This window comes from Sturnus vulgaris, chromosome 3 (genome assembly GCF_052056855.1).
Source record: "Sturnus vulgaris isolate bStuVul1 chromosome 3, bStuVul1.hap1, whole genome shotgun sequence".
In the NCBI taxonomy this organism is placed as follows: domain Eukaryota; kingdom Metazoa; phylum Chordata; class Aves; order Passeriformes; family Sturnidae; genus Sturnus; species Sturnus vulgaris.
Genome location: NC_142245.1, coordinates 58,571,283 through 58,590,376, shown reverse-complemented (window position 1 = coordinate 58,590,376; position 19,094 = coordinate 58,571,283). Strand labels below are relative to the sequence as shown.

Sequence of the window (19,094 nt, the reverse complement as noted above, 5' to 3'; positions counted from 1 at the left end):
TTAAATGTATGGTCAGCCAGCTGCTGCTAAGGAAATTACCAATTATAAGTCAGCATTTGCTATCTATGCTGGCATCAAAGATGAAAGAGGTGTTTTTTCTTCACTTCCTAGATTTCAGTTTTTCTTTTCTAAATTGCTCAAGATTTATGAGCAGAGTTCAGTTAGAGATCCTTTTTCAGAGGAGTCTCTAAGTGTTTCTGTAATAAAAATCTTTAGTGTATGGGAGACTAGTTGCTGTAAATCTCAAATTCATTAAATAATAATAATTTTAAGATTAGCTAAATTCTGTATGTTTAGTTTGTCATTCTTTTAGTTTACTTGATGTGATTTCATTCCTAATACAGGTAACTTTTGTCACATTGAATGAAGAATTGGTGTCCCTTCACAGAATACAGTTGATAGGCCAGCAGCATTTTCCTAGGCTAGCAGACCTTCCAGTTGGCAGGAAAGAAGCTGTTTAAATTTTTGCTGAGCCATTCATGTTTTGAATGTTCTTTAATGGGGATGCAAGGTGCTTTTGCAAAGCAGCACAACACTCTAAAGTGGTGTTTGAAGTCAAACCTGTCTTCAGGTATTTTGTACCTCATACTTCACTATGTAAAACTGGAACTTGTAGCAAAAGGAAGTCAGGACTAGCTGGAAGGGAAAGATCCCTTGTTAAAAAAATCTATTGCTAAATAAAGCATCTTATTTGTAAATATTGTAAAATTTCTTTAAATTTAGGCCATGAGTTTCTAGTTTTGGTTCAGTTGCAGCAGTATTTTTTTAAGCTCCCAATATTAGTGGGAAACCTGTCAAATGTGACTCCCTGGGACATTTGGAAGTAGAATATACACAGGAACCCTATCTCTGGTACAAAAAAAGCAATGCAGTGTGCCAGAGATCTAGCAGCCAATGCTCAGTTATGTGATTATACTGATAAGGGTATCCTTTCACATAAAATATATCAATTGTTTTGGCTTTTTTTACTGAAAAATAGGATGGAGAGAAGGCCTCTTGTATAGCACAGTTAGGAACATGGCTTGATGGCTGCCTTATTGCCAGATTTTGTATAAGTTAGGATCTCTCTGGTTTTATTTCACTGTGAGAGTTTACTTACTACTTATATAGAAAGACAATTTTTAAAGTCACAGAATCATGGTATTATCTAGGACAGAAAACATGTTTAAGGTCATTGAGTCTGACTGTTAACCCTTTAGTGCTGCCAAGTCCACCACTAAGCCATGTTCCTAAAGGCCACATCTACACATCCTTTAAATACTTCCAGGTGATACCTTGTCCTGCTGGTCATACTATTGCTGATACAGAGGCATAAGAGAATAACAGTGTAAATAGCACTTAGGAGTGAGTCTCTGTTGCATTTTGAGTTTGATTTCCAGACAGACAGCCATTTATAAATGTTAACTACTTTTGTCTTACATATTGTATTAGTAGAAATGATTTATTAATGTCATGCTAAATTAATACTTGCTGATAAAATACAAAATTATAATGACAGTATGACCTTTCTGAGCAAAAACTTCCCTGACTAAACTGGGGCTGTTACTGTACCCCACTTACCTGTACATAAACCACGATTAACACCCTTTTGGAAAATGTATTTATTAGGATATGTTTTAATAGGCTTCTGCTTAGAAACTCTTACTCAGTGTTTCAAGTGCCCCTGATGAGCTAGTTGACCAATTTAATTTGAAATTAGCAGGTATTGTTTGCTGGAATCCCTCAGGCCATACAGAATACTGATTATGGCTCAAGTTTTTATTTTACTTTGGCAAAAAGAATCTCTGCACAAAATATTTTCGGTTAAATTTAAGAATTATGTATTACTGTGGTGGTTTGACCCCAACTGAATACCAGGTGCTCACAAAGCCACTCCCTCCACAACTGGACAGAGGAGAGGGAATACAACGGAAGGCTTGTGAGTTAAGAACAGGGAGAGATCACTCATCAGTTACCACCATGGATACAACAGACTTGACTTGGGGATATTAAGTGAAATTATTGCCAAGCAAAATCAAAGCAGGATAATGAGAAGTAAAACAAACCTTAAAAACACCTTTCCTGCACCCCTTCTCCCCCTCCTTCCTAGCTCTACCTCCTGTCCCCAGCAGTGCAAGGAGGCAAGGAGTGGGGTTTACAGCCACTTAATCACGTGTTCTTCCTACTGCTGCTCAGGGAGAGGAGTCCTTCCTCTGCTCCTGTATGGGGTCCCTCCCACAGGACACTGTTCTTCATGAACTTCTCCAACATGAATCCTTCCTGTGGGCTACAGTTCTTCATGAACTGCTCCAAGGTGGGTCACTGTTCTTGTAGACACAGCCTGCTCCGGTGTAGGCTCTCTACAGGGTGACAAGTCCTGGCAGGAAACCTGCTCCAGCATGGGCTCCTCTCTCCATGGGTCTGCAGGTCCCTGCCAGGAGCCTGCTCCAGCACATTTCCCACAGGTTCACAGCCTCCTCTCAGGCATCCAACTGCTCCAGCCTGGGCTCCTCCATAGGCTGCAGGTGGATCTCTGCATCCCTGTGATCCTTTATGGGCTAGAGGTGGATCTCTGCATCCCTGTGATCCTCCATGGGCTGCAGGGGCACAGCAGCCTCACCACGGGCTGCACCACAGACTACAGAGGAATCTCAGCTCCGGGACCTGGAGCAGCTCCTGCCCCTTCTCCTCTGATGTGGGTGTCTGAAGGGCTGTTCCTCTCACATGTTCTCACCCTGCTCTTCTCTGCACAATAATTTTTTTTCTTTCTTAAATGTGTTACCACAGAGGTGTCACTTCCATTCCTCACTGACCAGTTGGCCAGTGGAGGGTCGGTCTAGGAGCCAGCTGGTGTTGGCTCTGTAGAACATGGAGGAAGCTTCTGGCACCTTCTCACAGAAGCCACCTCTGCAGCCCCTCCACTCCCCCACTAACAAAACTTTGCCAGGCAAACCCAATGCAATTATGTACAAGTGCATATATTGATACATTGATACAGTAGATTACGGAAAAAATTCCTTCATCATTCCAATTTACTCTCAGTTTTATGATTGAACATAGCAAATAATAAATATTTTATAATAGCACCTTTCCAGATTAAAAATTAAAACAAGTCTAAATATTGCATCCTTAAAGTTATAAAGTGAGAAATAATGGGCTGCTGAAACACTGAGTAGATGCTGTACTTCTAAGTTATAAAAGGCTACACTCTTGATTTCACTTTTAGTAATGACAACATGTTTTCCATAGATGAATGACATTGAAATGCCTAATGACAAGAAAATTGAAGTGGATCTAAAAGAGTGAGATATAGTCTTCAGATAGATTTATAAATGTTAGTTCAAATATTTAATTTGAATGCTGTCCACTAAAGAGGTGGTGAGGGATCACAAAGCTGTATGACTTACTTGTATCCCAAACTCATTGTTGATAAGATTATTGATTCTTTATTTTATTTCAGGACAAACTCTTATCATTTACGTGAAATGGCTGCCTATTAGATTTTTTCTGAGAATGTTTCTTGGTTTGTTGTTGGATATTCATAATGGGAAGTGTAGAATATTCATGCATATATTTTCCCTAGTAGTAAGCCAAAATTTTTCAAGCTTTCTTGAATTTTTTTCAAGAATAGTAATTTTGAGCTAATGACTTCTGAAATTTGCTTTAGCTTGAGCTTACAAAGTTGCTTTAATGCCTAGGTTGACAGATGAGTGATTCTCTTGCTGGAATTCCAAAGGCCTGAGAAGGACTACTATGGTGATTTAAACCCTATATGTATATTGCTTGCTAAGCAGGAGCTGGTAAGCAGATTGGAAGGAGTGCCTACATGAAGGTGGAGGGAAATTACATGAGTTGTGTAAGAGTCACAGCAAATATCTGTGGACAGAAAGAATACAAATTAGTAGATCTTTCCTGTGGCTCTAGAGGACAACAAGATAGTTTTAACTAGGAAAGAACAATCTTTGAGTCTCTTTTTTAGCTTTGTAGCAGGATAGATTTTGTTGTACCCCTGGGAGGATAGGCCTGTATCCTGATTCTTAGCAGTAGCTGAAACCTGATGGATTTCATAGCTTAGCAGCTTCTCGATCCATACAGGATCAGCTCATGTCAGCTGATGCTGGTTTGCAATATGTATTTGTGTCTGCAAGCTGTGCTACATTAGGGAGAAAGCTGACTGTTACCTGTCAGGTGATCTGAGACTTTTCTGGAACTTTCTAATACATACAGTCCAATAATGCACATATAAATTCAATTTCTATCTGTAGAAAATAAATGCTGTATAATTTTAACATGTGGATTGTTTTGGGCTGGCAAGTTGCTAGATTAATGAGTAGTGAAGAGCAAGTAAAAAATCTCTTGAGGAAAGCTGATCCCCTTAATACAGTAAATATTCTAAAAAATAAAATATGAAAATCCATATTTTGAATGTCACATATAGGATGTAGTGGTCAGGAATACATCAAAGCAATGAAAAACACCAACAATTCAAACATTACCATGTTAATATAATTTTTTCTAAATTACGTATTTATATAATGCATATTTTAAGTAGAAATATCATTTTGGAAAAGAAAAAACAAATCCACACTTTTAATACCTTACATGCATTAGCAAGATTATGCAAAAGCCTTGCTAACACCTGCAGCTGGGTAAAATAATTGTGTTTTAATATTTTTGAAGTAAGTACAGAATGTTTCTTAGGCTTACAGTTTCTTGAGGATCTACCTTGGCTTTGAAGGATTAAGAATTGCCTGTCACAGTAAAAGATGAGGGTTTTGTAAAGCTGTGAGTGTGTGGTAGGAATCAGGATAAAAATCACACCCACAATTAGGCATATGAGACTAAGCCAGCAATAGAAGTAGTCATTACTTACTTACACTTCTTGAAGTTGTAAAATTAACTGATGATGCAGCTCCTGGAAGTGTTAGGGATGAATGAAGCACTTGTCCTGAATTCACTGGCACTGTATTTTAAACTGGGTATCAGATGTTCATTTCTTTTTTTCTGTTTAAAGTAAATAAATACCCATTCTGTGAGATAGGCAAATATGGAGAGCTTCCAAACCTTTAGCTATAAACAGATTTTTCTTTATCCGTGCCAAGATGTGTTCTTCCACCTCCTGCTTTTTTTCTGCTGTCTGTAATTACTGCAGTGCTCAAAGCTGTGTCATTAGTACCTTACTATTAGGAGGCAGTGCAAAGTGCAAAGAATGCAAATATTTATCACTTAAAATCACAAGGTTTGCATCCCAACTGCATTGGATAGAAAACTAGTCATTTAAGCACTAGTTTCTACAGCCTTTTCAGTTGCTTTTAAGATATTTTGCATGCTGTCATTCCATGCTGTATGATTCCTGGAGCATAATAATGGCTTTATAACTTAAAGGTTTTGTATGTGTGCATGTAGAACTATATTTTTGTGGATTAGTTTGCATGATAGCTGGAAATACTACTGTGTATTGAGCCAGCAATCACATTACTGAGGTTTTTTCTAATTCAGTTTGCTTTGGCTAATGAGGCTGATGCACCTACTAAAAGAAAAATAGCAGCAAATTCATTCTGAATTTATAGATCACTTGCATCTTGTGAAAAAAAAAGAGGCAAAGCACTTCTCTTTGAGTTTTCCAGCACTCAGGGTGGCACAGTGCACAGCTTTCAGATTTGATGGGTGTTTTGCATAAAAATTAATGCTTTAGAAATACTTCAACACATCACTACTATGTGATAACTTAATGGTTGGAATATAGGTTTCGATGGGTTTTGTGTTTCAATGTGTTTTAAATGTCCTACAGAAACAAACTTCTGCATTTTCTAGATTCCTTTCAGCGATTTAGAGAGACTTTTTGATGCATCCGTTCTCCAAACTAGATCCCCTTTTAGCTCACACACATACACACACTGCCTTGCCCCCAGTCTTTCCATAACCTACTCCTCATTTATCATAGCTCCTTCAGGAGCTAATCAAGTTCATCTGAGAAATAAATAAACTAGGTGGTACAAACTGCATGACAGGGATGCAAGATTGTGTTCCCACTTTCTTGAGAGACTGCAGCTGAAGCTAAACTTGCCTTTTTGACAGCTACAGAGGATGGATTTTGCCAATACTCTGTCTAGTAAGTTGGCTCAGTTGCTTGCCAGTGTGTAGCCAGCAGAATTCGGATGGCAGGTAGCAGTGTTTACTAGCTGTGCAGTGTGTGAGGTTTCCTTAAGGCAAGTGATCCATTAAATGTAAAATAGAGGGACCCATTCACAATAAGTCACATATTAGTATGAGATAATATGAGATTGCTGTTGCCTTTCCTTTGGTGTTTGTTTTTTTTTTCTCAAATGCTTGAAGAGATTGCAATTTTGCTGATGTGTGTGAACACTTAAATGTAACCTGATTCAATATCAAAACTTTTCAAATATCATTTTCAAGGGGAGAAGAAACATAACTGCATGTGTTTTCTTTCTACAGGGATGAATTGTAAAAGCTACATCATCTTGACCCAAACATAGTGTTACAGTGGACTGCTCATCTCCAGTTCTAAAAGCTTTTTGAAAACCAACAGCATTGCAGCTTGTTTGGACTTTGTTATACTGTTGTTATCAGCATGGAAAAGCGTGGTGTTTGTTTTATTTTTTTAGATGCTCAAGGCAAACCTGATAAAGAAATGGTGGAAAGTTTTATGTGGGCACTGTTTTATTTAACATGCCTTTATTTCACTTTCATCTGTTCAAAGTGAATTTCTGCAAAATTGCAGATAAAGACCTACAGCTTGTGAACTCTAATTTTGATGGAGGAACTTGAACACTCACTTCTCTCAGCTCCTGTGTCCCTTGGTAAAACTGCTTCTGTGCACCTTACGACACTGCATAGGTAATACCAGGTTTTCTGTGTTCCAACGTCTGCTAGATGCTACTAAAAGGAGATGAACTTCCTTTCTAAGCTTTTGACATGGTGTCATAGACTAGCATGTAGTAGATACAATCAGCAGCTTTTTTTACCTTAAAACCAGGCATTTGTATATATTAAATTTCAAGACATCAGAGGTAGGTGGCTGCTCTTATCAAACATTGCTGTTTAAGCTGGACATAACAGACATGGTTTTCCCTTCTAAAATTGATTGATGTAATCTTGAAATTCTGTTGTGGTTTATAGCTCAGTGCTGGTGTGATACACATGGATCTAACTCCATGAATGTGAGGTGAGGTGTGTTCCAATCACTGAATAATTTCTGCAATGCTGCTTTGCCAAATAAAGTTAAAAGCAAAAGTGGGGGTTTGTGCATGTGTGGAAGATTAGGATCGGTAGGTAGTCTGAGATATGGACTGGTAGGTTCTTTATTAAAAACCAAAACCCCCTTTGGTCCTAAAAGAAAGTTGCTTTTGGCAAAGCCATTTGCTGTATTAACATTTTTATTTTTATAACTGTGGGCACCCAGGAAAAATTCTGGCTTTTTAGAAAGTGAATTCTGAATTGCTATAGAAGGAACACATCATACTTGCAGAAAGAATCCTGGACTCCTAAGTACAGATAGATGCACTTGTTCAGTTTTCATATAGAATAGTTGGAAGGCTATAAGCATTTTTTTCTGCCCTAAGTTTTCTCTTTTGGTACTGTACAATGTTAACAGCAAATTGTGAAGCAGTACAGTAAGGTGGGCTGCTTTGGGAAAGGGGGTGAAGTGTGTCTTCAGTCATCTTGCTCAAATTTGAGCAACCAGGAATTAAAGTAAACAGTGTATTATCTTTTTCTTTATTTCTTTTTCTTTTTTTGTTTCTTTTTTTTTTTTTTTTTCTTTTTTAATGATAAGAAGGATGCTAGAATAAAACAACCCATAGTGATCACTGGAAAAAACCCCAGAACACCTTTTTATGATAGAAGAGTAATAATTTTGTGATAGGATTAATCCCTGGAAGCATTAAGGTTAAAATTCAAAGGCCTATGAATATGGAAAAGGAATATTTAAAAAAATTTGCCTTTTGAGGACCAGCCCCATTTTGTTCCTCTGTAAAAGATAGTATATGAATTAATTTATTTAGATGTTTGTAAGTTAATGTACCACCTCCTGATCTGACTGCAGCCTGGGAGCACTTGCACAAGATTAATCTTACAAAGAAATTAATATAGCGAGTATTCTAGAAAATACAATCCAGAAAAATCCACTTGCGTCTGACAAATTTGTACTAACCCACAAACAACTGTGACTCTAGTTCTTGGTGTTGAAGTGAAATATCTTAACTGATGCATGCTAATGTTCAACCTTTTGGTCGCTGTATCTTCCAGTTTGAGTTCAGCTTTATTTACATCTTCTCACTAATTATATCAGTTAAATGAAAGATATGAGCTCAACTGTATCCAAATTCCTGTCTCTGGACACTGTAGTAAGCTAGCCTGACTTGGAAGTGGTGTTAAAGCTGAGACCCAATGACAACTTCCTGGGGGAGAACCACTTCAGGAGGTGTAAGGCTTCAGGGACCAAGGCTGATGGGAGTAGTGCACCCATTCCTCTGAAGGGGTTGATGATAGTCAAGGTACTCGGACAGAAAGGAGTATCCCGGAGTAGCATTTACGAGTCAAAAATGGAAACTCCTCCATGATGGAGCAATGGTTCTGAAGTAAAAACTCGGAGACAAGGACAAGTTGAAATGTAGAAGACTTGAAGAGCTTGAATAAATGCTGTGTGAACTGTCTGAGTTGCTACTTTGCCAAATAAAACAAATTGAGAGGAAGCTGTACCTAGGTGTCTGTCTCATTTTGTGGTTGGTTTTGTTGTTTTTTAACTGTCAACAGGATTTCACATATCCAAAAGAAAATGTGTAAATATACTGGTTTGCTAACTGATCAACTACATGTCCATTTTCAGTCAATTAATGTATTGCAGCAGTTACAAAGCGTGTTAATACTAGCTGAAATGTAAATGGGGTTTTTGGTGGCTGTTTGGAATTTCTCATAGTTCACATCTGTGTGTTTTGGTGAACAGGCTCTGTGCAAAGTTCTGTCTGCTGCCCATAGTTGAATTCAGCTACCTCGGAGAGTGATTGGCCACTTGCAAGGATTAAAGTTTTATCTCTTTCTAAGAGGTGCAGTCATGTTTCACTGGGCTGTGGCTATCACCTCTAAGCCAGAAGAGCTTTGGAGAACGGAGTGGCTGAACTCTGAGTTGCTTATCTGGTTGTTTCTGGGATCCAGTAGAAGACCTGGAAAGCCAATACCTGTGTCTTGAAAACCCATCAAGAGTTGTGGGTTCTCTGCAGAGGAGTTTGATGTGCTGTATGGATGCTTTCTGTTTATGTAGCAAGAATCACCTATGTACTTTTTCCATTCAGATGGTCAGCTGGCTTGAGGCCACAGAGCCTGTAACATGAACTTTTTCTGGAGGGAAACCAGCACACAGCGCGTGTGCATCAGCACTGCTGATGAAGCCACCTGGATGATTCCTGAAATGTTCTGTAGTCATCGAGTTTGAAATGGACAGTAATGCCTGGAGGCAGGGGGGCTCTGCCTGGTAGGCTCTGGAGCTTCCAGCTGGCAGCAGTTCTCTCCACATATACAGTGGTTTTGTGACAGGGTGACAAGCTCTAGGATTTTTGAGTGTGGAGGGACTGTGGATTTAACACATCAGCACAAAGAGGTAAAGTAAAATACTTAGAGGAAAATTCTGAACTAGTACTCTCCTTCCTGTCAGGAAGAGTGTTAAACTATTCTTACAGTAGCGGTATTTTCTTCCTTGTTAATGTGCCCTAGGTTGTGCTGCTTCTGATTTAAATGCAGTTCACAGAAGGAGGACATGAGACAATTCCTTCTGAACTTTGACATGGTATAAAGGGTAAGTAATGCAAAGCACGCTCATGATTTGTAACTTTTGTTCTATTTAGCTGATTTTAAATATATTAGGATGCAGTTCAAAAGAGGAATAGTTACCTTTATGGAACCTTGATCCGTGTCCCAAGCAATGTGGAACAGGTATTCTGCTGAAGTGAATGAGGGGTGGTCCTGGTTCAGAAAAAAGGCAGGTGGTGAGGTCACACAAGCACATTGTGCAGAACTAAACAAAAAAAAATCAGAGAGGAAGTGTTGCCTCAAAGATGGCACGGAGGATGCAGGAGATGATGAGCTCTGAAATAGGTCTTTGGCATTTCAGGATGTTCAGACTTCATAGATCAGGAAGGGTAAGAGTTTAAGTACTGTATAGCTTCAAGTATGGGGTTTAAGTTGGTTTTGTGGGTTCATACGTTTTGCCTTTTTTGGGTCTATTTGAGTTTTGTCCATCTGCTTTTAACTGAAAGGGTGTGAACAGCAGACCAGTTATGGTAAGTGCATAGACACTCTTAAGCTATCATAACCCTGCTTTGCCTTTACTATAAATAACTCCTACATGCTCAGACCCCCTAGCTGGCTAAGTTTGGAGTTCCATGCCTCAGCCAGGTCTGAGGAAATAAGATTGGATTAAAACTTGGCCTTATGCTGGCAGAGGTGATGTAAACTTCCCTCTACCTGGCCTATTTACCTCCCATACTTCATCCTTGACATACAGGGGTGCTTTCTGTTCCAGGTAGTAGCTTTTTACACAGCACAAATTCATGATGCAGCTGATGCACTCTGAACTTTCCTATGAAAGGCTGTTACTGTTCTCTGTTGCTCTTGGCAGGGTGTTAGTGAGATGCTCAGTGGGATGTGCTCAGAAACTAAAATTGTACTTCTTTAAATTATTGAGTGGACATAGTTATTACTGAAACACGTATGGAGGAGATCCAGCTGCCCATTGAGAATTGCTTGAAAGCTTCAGGAAGGAGAAATGAAAATAACTCACTTCGTGTCTCATCATACCAAACTTAGAAGTTGAGACAATCCTGTGCCTTTTAGCAAAACTTTTTTTAGCAGCAACAGACTATTTTCATCAAGACTGTTGAGAACTCACTTTGATTCTCTATGGTTTCTTTGTAGTCCAGTCATTTTTGTCATATGCTTCTAAACAACTGACCTGGTAGATACTCTTGAAAACCTTCCCTAATGTTTCTGAGAAGCTGAAGTCCTTTTTTCAGCCATGTTTGGGCTTATGTTTGCATTTTATGTGTTTGTACTATGAACAGGCCGTGTTTCTTGCTAATTATGTTCTGCCAAATCCTTTTGCAGCTATAATGGAGAAGTGGCATCTGAGATAAATCAGTAACTTTTATTGCAGGTATAGCCTTATGGACTAGGAGGACACTCTGGAAGGCCTCTGGTTAGGACGATGGGTGATTCAAGAACACCTACCAAGACTACTGCTCTATGAGAGCTCTAGAGAAGCTCATCTCCTCTGGATATAGAGGCAGCCTCAGGATAGCCACCTCTTGGGCATGGAATTAGCCTTCAGGGATGCCCTGCCTATAGTCCCATCTTCCACTGGGCTGCCTGCTTTCAAGTCCTTTACAGTCCTGCACTCATTCAGGTTCCCTGTTCACTCTATATCTGTGTTGTCCAGTCATTTCGTTTGAGCGTAGAAATCTTAAATGCAGCTCTTTAATTCATTAGGATCTGGTAGTTTTAAGAACTATGTTAAAATGTCTTGCTCTGTCCTCATTAGAACAGGATTATACCTTTCTTTGGCCAAGGAAGTGGTTGACTCTCAGTTGGTCATGAAACTTTCTGCCTTGTCTGGTTTCTGCCAGCTTGCTCAAAATACACTTTTAATTGATTTATGAGTAGTTTGTAACTGTCAGCCAGGAGCCTTGCAACTGCAAAAATTAAAATTTTAGCAGGTGTATTTAAAGTCTTGTTTCTGAAGTGTGCTGATCCAGTTGTTCTAGATTTCTCTTTGTGTTTCAGGGCTCCAGTGCAGGGTGCATCACTTTTTCAGTTGTTTTAAGTAACTATTACTTGAAAAATATAGAGCAGATTTACTTTAACACAATTTTCCCCTTTAAATATTCCTTGTTTACAGCATGTCTCCATGTCACTCAACTCAGACCGATTGTGTCGATTGTGTAGTAGGCACTTTTTCATATTAATTACTCTGTATTTATTGCCTCTGTCTGGTCTTTATGCCCATCAGTGTTCTTTGAATCTTCTCTAGCTTTTTGTCCCCTTTGCTCCTCCTCTTTTAGCTTTTGCCATTAGAAACTGAAAAATACCAATTCCTGCTGCACATGAAAACAGTCAGGCAGACCTTAGTGATGCATGACTGTGGATTCTGTTAGGGCTTACTAGAAAGGCTCTCCCTTTGTTTTGGGGTGGCGTGTTTGTGTTGCTATTGGTTCATGCCTCTGACTGGCTCTGTGCAGTTTGGGATTGAAACTCTTAACGCTTTATCTAGGATTTGGAAAGCAAATGGAGCATCACACTGACCTATTTGAGCCTTTTTGTTTTGCAAATGTGCTCTTGGAACTGCCCCTGCTATTATCCTACAGTGCTATGGAGTGATTACAGCGAGATATTCAGGCTAGGATCCCCTGCAAAAGTGGGCAGCAAGCAGCCCATATGAAAAAAAACCGCCTTACTTCTAAATATGGATCAAACCTAGGTAAGTATTGTATTGTTTGCTGCTCTGAAGTAATTTGTACCCTTAAGAGCTGTCTGAAGGGCAAAACAGTTTTTAAAAGGCAGTCTAAGTGAAATAAGAATCTTGATCAACATTAAAATACACTGACAAAATAAATTTTAATGACCTCTCCTAATACACAGATGGGGAACATCCACTGGGCTATGCAGTCAGGGTAGTCAATATTCTCTGCTTACCTAAGGTGCTGGTGAGAACAGGTGGACTGAGCATATTCACAGTTACGTAGATAGACGAATGTCAGCGTTTAGGACAGGATAAACAGATCTGACAGACTTCAAATAGTGACAACTTTCACACAAAGTGTCTCACTTCTGCTACAGGATAAATACTCATAGGTCCCTTTCGACTCAGAATATTCTGTGATCTGTGACTGTAAAACTGCCCAGCTCTGAGTTCTGCATGAGAGGCCATGAATGCAGTTTCAGCAGTGCAGCCAAGAAGATGGGCTAGAAGCACTGCCTGCTCTGAGCACTCCTTTTACATCAGAGGGAAGAACCCCAACCTTGGGAGTGGCTGGGAGGGGCTACAGAAGTGGTGTCAGCAGCAGGCAGTGGCTGGGAGCTGCCTGGGGAGAAGGCGAAAAGCATCCTGAGCTTGTAGACGGTATTTTCTGCTACTCCTAGGTGTGCTCTAGCTCAGTAGTTCAGTATGCCTTATTTAAAATCAAATAGCATGAAAGCTACTAAATGCAAACACATGGTATTGAGACCAGTGTGTGTTAATTGCAGGAGCTGCCAAGCCAATCTGTTACCTTGCTAACTTTGTCTTGCTGTGCATCCAGCTGACAACGCCCTTAGGCTCTCTGGTAAAGTGAAAACTATTTTATTTTATTCCAGCCGTGGAATTTGCTGTTGCCTGGGAAGCAACAGGCCTCAAGCTGGCTGCCTGCAGGGCAGCAACTGTCCCCATCTCCCCTCCCAGAAAGAAGAGTCTCTGGGAAGACTGTGGCAACTCTAGCGCAGCACTAGCCAGACTCCTGTACCGTGCTTGCTGTCTGCTGCTCTCTGCTTGGAGGCATTCATTCTCAGCTGTCACATGCCAAATCCTGAAGGTTTATTCCACTAGCAGCAGCACAGACACAAGGCCTGCTGTTGGGTAAAGTGACTGGAAAGCTGAGCAGCCTCTTGCATCACGGCTGTACTGGCTGGCTTGTGCTTTGTGCCAGATCTTGCCCAGCAGAACAAAACCAAACCTTTTGTTCTGCTGCTGGCTGTGTGCCAGGGTAATGGGTTTTGGTGATAGGAGCACACTGGGCAGAGAGAAAAAGGCACTTTTCTTGCTGCTTTGCTAATGGTGAAGGACATTTAGGTATTTAATTAAAAGCCAACACAAATTTCAATGATGGAAAATAAGACGCCAACCAAATGGGTAGTGAGTCTTCCCTAGAAGGCTGTATTTAGTGTGGTCTTTTGGGTCTTGCAGTATTTGCCATGTCTGCTGGGGGCAGGGATGGAAGAGAGGCCGTACTCCCAAACTGGAAATGGGCAGCATCAGCAGATGGTCTCCTGGACCCACTGTGACACCAAAGTACAAACAACCAGACTTTGCCTCACATGGCACAACCAAATGGTTGGAACAGCCAGCTCTACAACTGCTGTCCTGCTCAGCTTAAGCACTGCTCGAGACAGGTCACACAGGTAGATGCCCTGTCCTTCTTTGTCTCCAAAACACAAGTATCTCAACAACTCCCCCCACCATACACATTCCATCTTCTTGTAAGGCTGTTTTACAGAAAGGAGGAATGTACTTCTGTCTGCTCTCATGATGCAATCTTTTAGCACAAAATTTAGCTGGCAATGGAAACAAAAGACAATGCAATAAATATAAGAATAGAATCGGTTTATTAGAGCTATTTTACATGAAGAAATCAAGAACAAATTACTTGAAGAACTATTTGTATACCATGGCAATATTCTTGCTAACTCAAAGTTACTGAAGTACAAAAGACAACATACAAAACAATGCATGCCTCATTTGACTCTGGTATTATTGAGACCCATGAGGAATGTGACATCCTTGGACAGCCAAACAAGACAGACAGCACAGTGTGTGTATATATGTATGTATATATAACATGTACTGTACACATTTTACTGGTAACACATCTGCAGTTCACTCACACATTATCAATTACTTGCTCTAATTCTATGAGAATTTTTCTGGGTGAGGGCAGATCACCAAAGCTTTCAAGCTTTGCAGGGAGCTATGGGATAACCAGCAGGAATCCTACACTCTGGCATCTTGGATAAAAACTGCTGTGTGCTGCGTTCTCATGCTGCAGGAGGGTGGTGGGCTGGATGTGGAAAAGGCTGAACAAGACCTGAGCTCTGAGGAGAGACACTGCTCTGAGACTGTACACGGAATCATAGAGGGGTTTGGGTTGGAAAGGACCTTAAAGATCATTTAGCTGCAACCCCCCTGCCATGGGCAGGGACACCTTCCACTAGACCAGGTTGCTCAGAACTCCATCCAGCCTAGGCTTGAACATTGCCAGCAATGGGGCGTCCACAACTGCTTTAGGCAGCAGTACACGACTGCTGCTGAGCACTGGGAAGTTCAAGCTCATCTGCTGAGAAGCTGCATTTTTTTATTTCAGCATTTAGCAAGCATAGCTATCTGGTAGCAGCACAGAGGTTTAAACTGAGTGAAAATAAGATGCTTTCTTCCTTAAATCACAATTTTCTTTGCAAAAGGAGGTGCTTGGATAGCAATTGCTTTTAATTAACAAAGCAAGACACATTCTCTAATTAAAATATTCCCAGTGCATCAGGTGGAAAGAACACAGTTGGTCTCTGCTGGACGATGAAGGAACGTGTTGGCTGGAGCATCCCAGTGCCCACAGTGAAGCACTGAGAAGAGCAAGGTGGCACAGGCTTCCCCCCACACCTTGGCCAACACAGCTGGGCTCTGGAGCCTTGGCTGCTCCAGTGCCCAGGCCCTGGGGTACACTCAGCCCTGGCTGAGACCCCAACTGCTGTGGGGAGGGCAAGGGCACCCCACATCCAGTCTGGGGTCTCCTCACCTTGTAGTGTCTTCTGCACAACAATCAACTGGAGCTACTCTCTGGAGCCTGAACGTTTCTTATTTTCTGAGCAAGGACATCTACCCATTTTTTATATTATCAACGAAGGGGAAGAGTATGTTCTTCATCTCATAGGCTTCTTCTACGCTTGAAAATAAACTAAGGATTTTGGTCGTTTTATAGAGGCAGAGATTCATGGACACAGAAGAAAGGGGAGAAAACAATCGACCCAAATCCAGCTTTTAGAGATACATCCCATTGATGAGGTAATCAGACTCTTCAGATGTAATGGGTCGAGCTTTTTTGAGCTTCTGTTTCACTAAGCGCAGTCTGCAAGCAACCATAAGCAGCAGCAAAGCAGTGATTGCCAAGCCTAAGGCTAAGGGTAACACAGCACCTACAATGAGGTTAAGAGAAATTACATTTTATTTAACACAGTGAGATACTGGTAGAGAAAACCTGAAATTTTTCTTTAAAAATACAGCTAGTCTGTCACTTAGATGTTAATAATTAGAACAACTCATATATGAAACTAAACTGTGTGATCATGTTAGGGACAGTTCAGAATATGTAAATACATTATTCAATTCTTGGCCACTTTATCTGTATCTATTAGCACCTGACTGAAAAACTGACATAATTCAAAATTAATTCACTTGGTTGGTCTTACCTGTTTCTGGGACTGGGCGACGACCTCCAAGCTGATCTCTCTTTGGCATCATTATGCCATCCCCATTTTTATCATCTGTTCTTTTCCCTGAGGAACTGTTATCTGCACAAAATCAAGCAAGATAAATGAATACTGCAGTTCAGTGACTCAGGAAGTCTTATCCGCAGGACATTAGTATTAAATAATATGAAGTGCTTAAACATAGGGGAAAAAACAAAAAAGAACAGCTAAGAACTTCTGACTCCGACTGTCTAACCTGAATTTTTGAAATAATGTGAAACTAAAGCTAAAATTTAAATTCAGTTTTACATCCCAAACCACAGTGCATCTCATCCAAAAGCAAGGGGACTTTGTGCTGTGATACATTTGCTGGCAGCCTTCAGAATTGTGACAGAGCTAACAGAAACACACGATGCTACAAGATCTGTAGAATGTGAAATGTTGTAATTGGAATGACATATAGTGGTGGGTGCTAAGGAAGTGTTTAAGTCAATGAGCTTGGAACGTGCACTGTGTGTAAGTCCCACCCACCACCACCAGCTCTGAAGAGCTGCAGAAGGTGTCCCTGGCGGGGGCAGCAGCAGTACACACAACTGCTAATTAAAGCTTCAATTGTTTCACTGGAACTGTCATGAAAGTCCATGCTAATGTTCCCACCCCAAGGCAGAATGCAGCCTCCCAGGCTGCAGCTTTATTGCCCTGCTATTTTGGCTGGGGGTGCATAAACACCAATTTCACCCTCAGGGAATGCTGTAGAAAGAAGCCATGGCCCTCTCCTCGTTGGGCTCCTAACGTTGTCCTGGCATGTAAAGCGGGCTTGAAAAAATCCTAAGAGTAAATGCAAATCCAGCAGCTGTTTTCTGCTTCTGTTATTCCTGAATTAAACTAAATATTTGTCTTTATTTTGGAAATACCTAAAAGGCATCAGCTCTTTTTTAGAACTGCTCCAGCCTGCATCTAAATGCCTGTTTTAGAAATTTGTTTCCCTGCCATTTAAGTAAAGGGAATATTTAAGTCAACTGCTTGTAAAGAAATTTGGCAAATATAAAGATAAGTTTCATGGAAAATTTTTGGAAGGGTAGAAGAATAGAATAATTTCTATAAAGCTTGTAGGGTTTTGCTAGACTTGTGGCTGTTCTTATATGACTGAAGAGATATCAGAGTCAATGCTGCTCAGTATCTTATCTATTATCTCTAGAACACAAAGAGCAATTTCCCCAAAGAAGTTTAGGAGCCTAGCATAAAACATTTTACATGGGTTTAATTTGGTTTTCACTTTCTCTTGATTTTCTAGTCTATTCTGAAGAAATTGCCATTTACAGCCCTTTCCAATTACCCTAAATTACAGATCTAGGTTACGGCTACTACTGTGGGTGCCTCTGCAGTAAAAACATGACTAAGGCTTGGGCACTCAGTCAAATGTTGTAATCCCCGAACAGCACTGCACGGGCAGCCTGGGAGAGGCAGAGACCCTGTGCCAGGGGAATGCAAAGCTGTTATGGTGATTAATACACTTGGGTTGGCTGTGCTGGAGAATGCAAATCTTCAGGCTGCTCGTGAATTCAACCCGTCTGCATGACCCTGTTTGCTACTGGCCACTGCTGCTTAGAAACCAGCCCACTGCTCACTCCAGAGTGCTGTGCTGCTACTGAGGGTTTTCTATATTCATCTGCAAGTTCGGGAGTGCCAGAATATGCAGCTGGACTTAAGAACTTCCCTGGAGAAGGACACTGGGGCTATTTGGAGGCAGCCGTGCAGAAATGCTGTGCTGGCCTTTGCAGGAGATGCAGTCTGGGTAACTTTACTACCATGTCTGCAGAAAGAGAAAGGACTCTTTTATTAACATCAAATGCCTCTTCCTCCACCCACTCCTGACTCTGAAAGAAAATGTTTGGCCTTTCAGCTTGGGCAAAAGAAGACCATGAGTCTGTTGCAGAAGAGTCAGTGCCCTGAGTGTCTGAGGGGGCAGAAGTCAGATTCCATGTTCCCCTCGGACTTGCCCTGCTGTAGAGGAATCCCATTGAAAAGGCAGCAGTGCAGAACAAGATTTACCTATTGTAAACAATCAATGATTTTTGTGTTTTGTTTTGGTTGGTTGTGGTTTTTTTCTCTTTACTGTGAATAGATGCCCCCTTAGGTCAGGCAGACGTTTTAAACAGTCCTTAACTTGGATTTGCATATTTTCATACTTCAGTGTAATCCTTAAAAAGTTTGTATCAAGTCAGAGCTAAGCATGAAGGGCCACTGTAAGGAAGGTTAAAGGAAATTTGGAACAAAGAAACTATTAAGAGAAAATAGATTCTGGAAGAAAGTTCCTCTAGTATGACCCTCATAGGTAAAAAGCTCATATATCTGCTGCCAGGAACTATCTCACAGTCCAAAATATTACAACTTAGCCCAGCTCCTTTGGAGAAAAAGAGAAAAGATAAATATGGTCGTACTTGACAAGGAAGTTCCTTTATTAGACATCTTTATTGAATTCTCAGAGATTGAGCTTGTTTATGGAGAGGTAAGTAGCAGAAGGGACAGGTCTTTACTGGTACCTTAGCCATCACTAATAAAAACACAAATGTAAAAAAGAAAGCAAAGTAACTCCCCAGTCCTGCAATGTCTTGGGAAAAACTTCTCTTTTTAAAAAATCAACTGAAAGCTCCTGTATCAAGCATCGAATCTAGCAGCCAGCTGGAATGTGCCACATGCTGTCTCCAGTAGGCAAAACCTTCACTTACTTTGCTTTGCAAGTCACTGGATTTAAGAGCATCACGTTTTCCTTCTTGGATTGTATTTCCATGATGATCTGAAATTGTCAGCTGAGAATTAAGAAAAATGTGGCCCTGAATGGAGCACTTGCAAGTGAAAAGCCAGAACCTGTCCTGCTACTGTAAAGCCATATCCCC

General features: G+C 40.6%; 2 protein-coding genes across 8 annotated transcripts in view; one reads left to right on the top strand and one right to left on the bottom strand.

The window, feature by feature from the left end:
• PCMT1 (protein-L-isoaspartate (D-aspartate) O-methyltransferase) overlaps positions 1-8,699 on the top strand; it is a 35,817-nt gene extending 27,118 nt beyond the window's left edge. For all 3 annotated transcript variants that reach the window (XM_088161744.1, XM_014874227.2, XM_014874228.2), the window contains one exon: positions 6,436-8,699. In XM_088161744.1, the coding sequence (XP_088017870.1) occupies positions 6,436-6,441 (6 nt within the window). In that variant the 3' untranslated portion in view covers positions 6,442-8,699. The remainder of the gene's footprint in view (positions 1-6,435) is intronic.
• LRP11 (LDL receptor related protein 11) overlaps positions 1-19,094 on the bottom strand; it is a 52,254-nt gene that overhangs the window by 21,755 nt on the left and 11,405 nt on the right. Inside the window, exons 6-9 of one of the 5 annotated variants that reach the window (XR_015802470.1) lie at positions 16,198-16,299; positions 9,886-9,957; positions 4,853-4,983; positions 1,804-3,855 (exon numbers count right to left, since the gene is read on the bottom strand). Coding sequence is in view for 2 of the 5 variants with exons in the window: in XM_014874149.2 (XP_014729635.2) it covers positions 15,770-15,924; positions 16,198-16,299 (257 nt within the window). In the remaining 3 variants the exon portion in view is untranslated. Of the gene's footprint in view, positions 1-1,803; positions 4,984-9,885; positions 9,958-14,329; positions 15,925-16,197; positions 16,300-19,094 lie in introns of those variants that run through there. The other 4 variants (XR_015802471.1, XR_015802472.1, XM_088161743.1 and 1 more) reach the window with 4 other exon arrangements.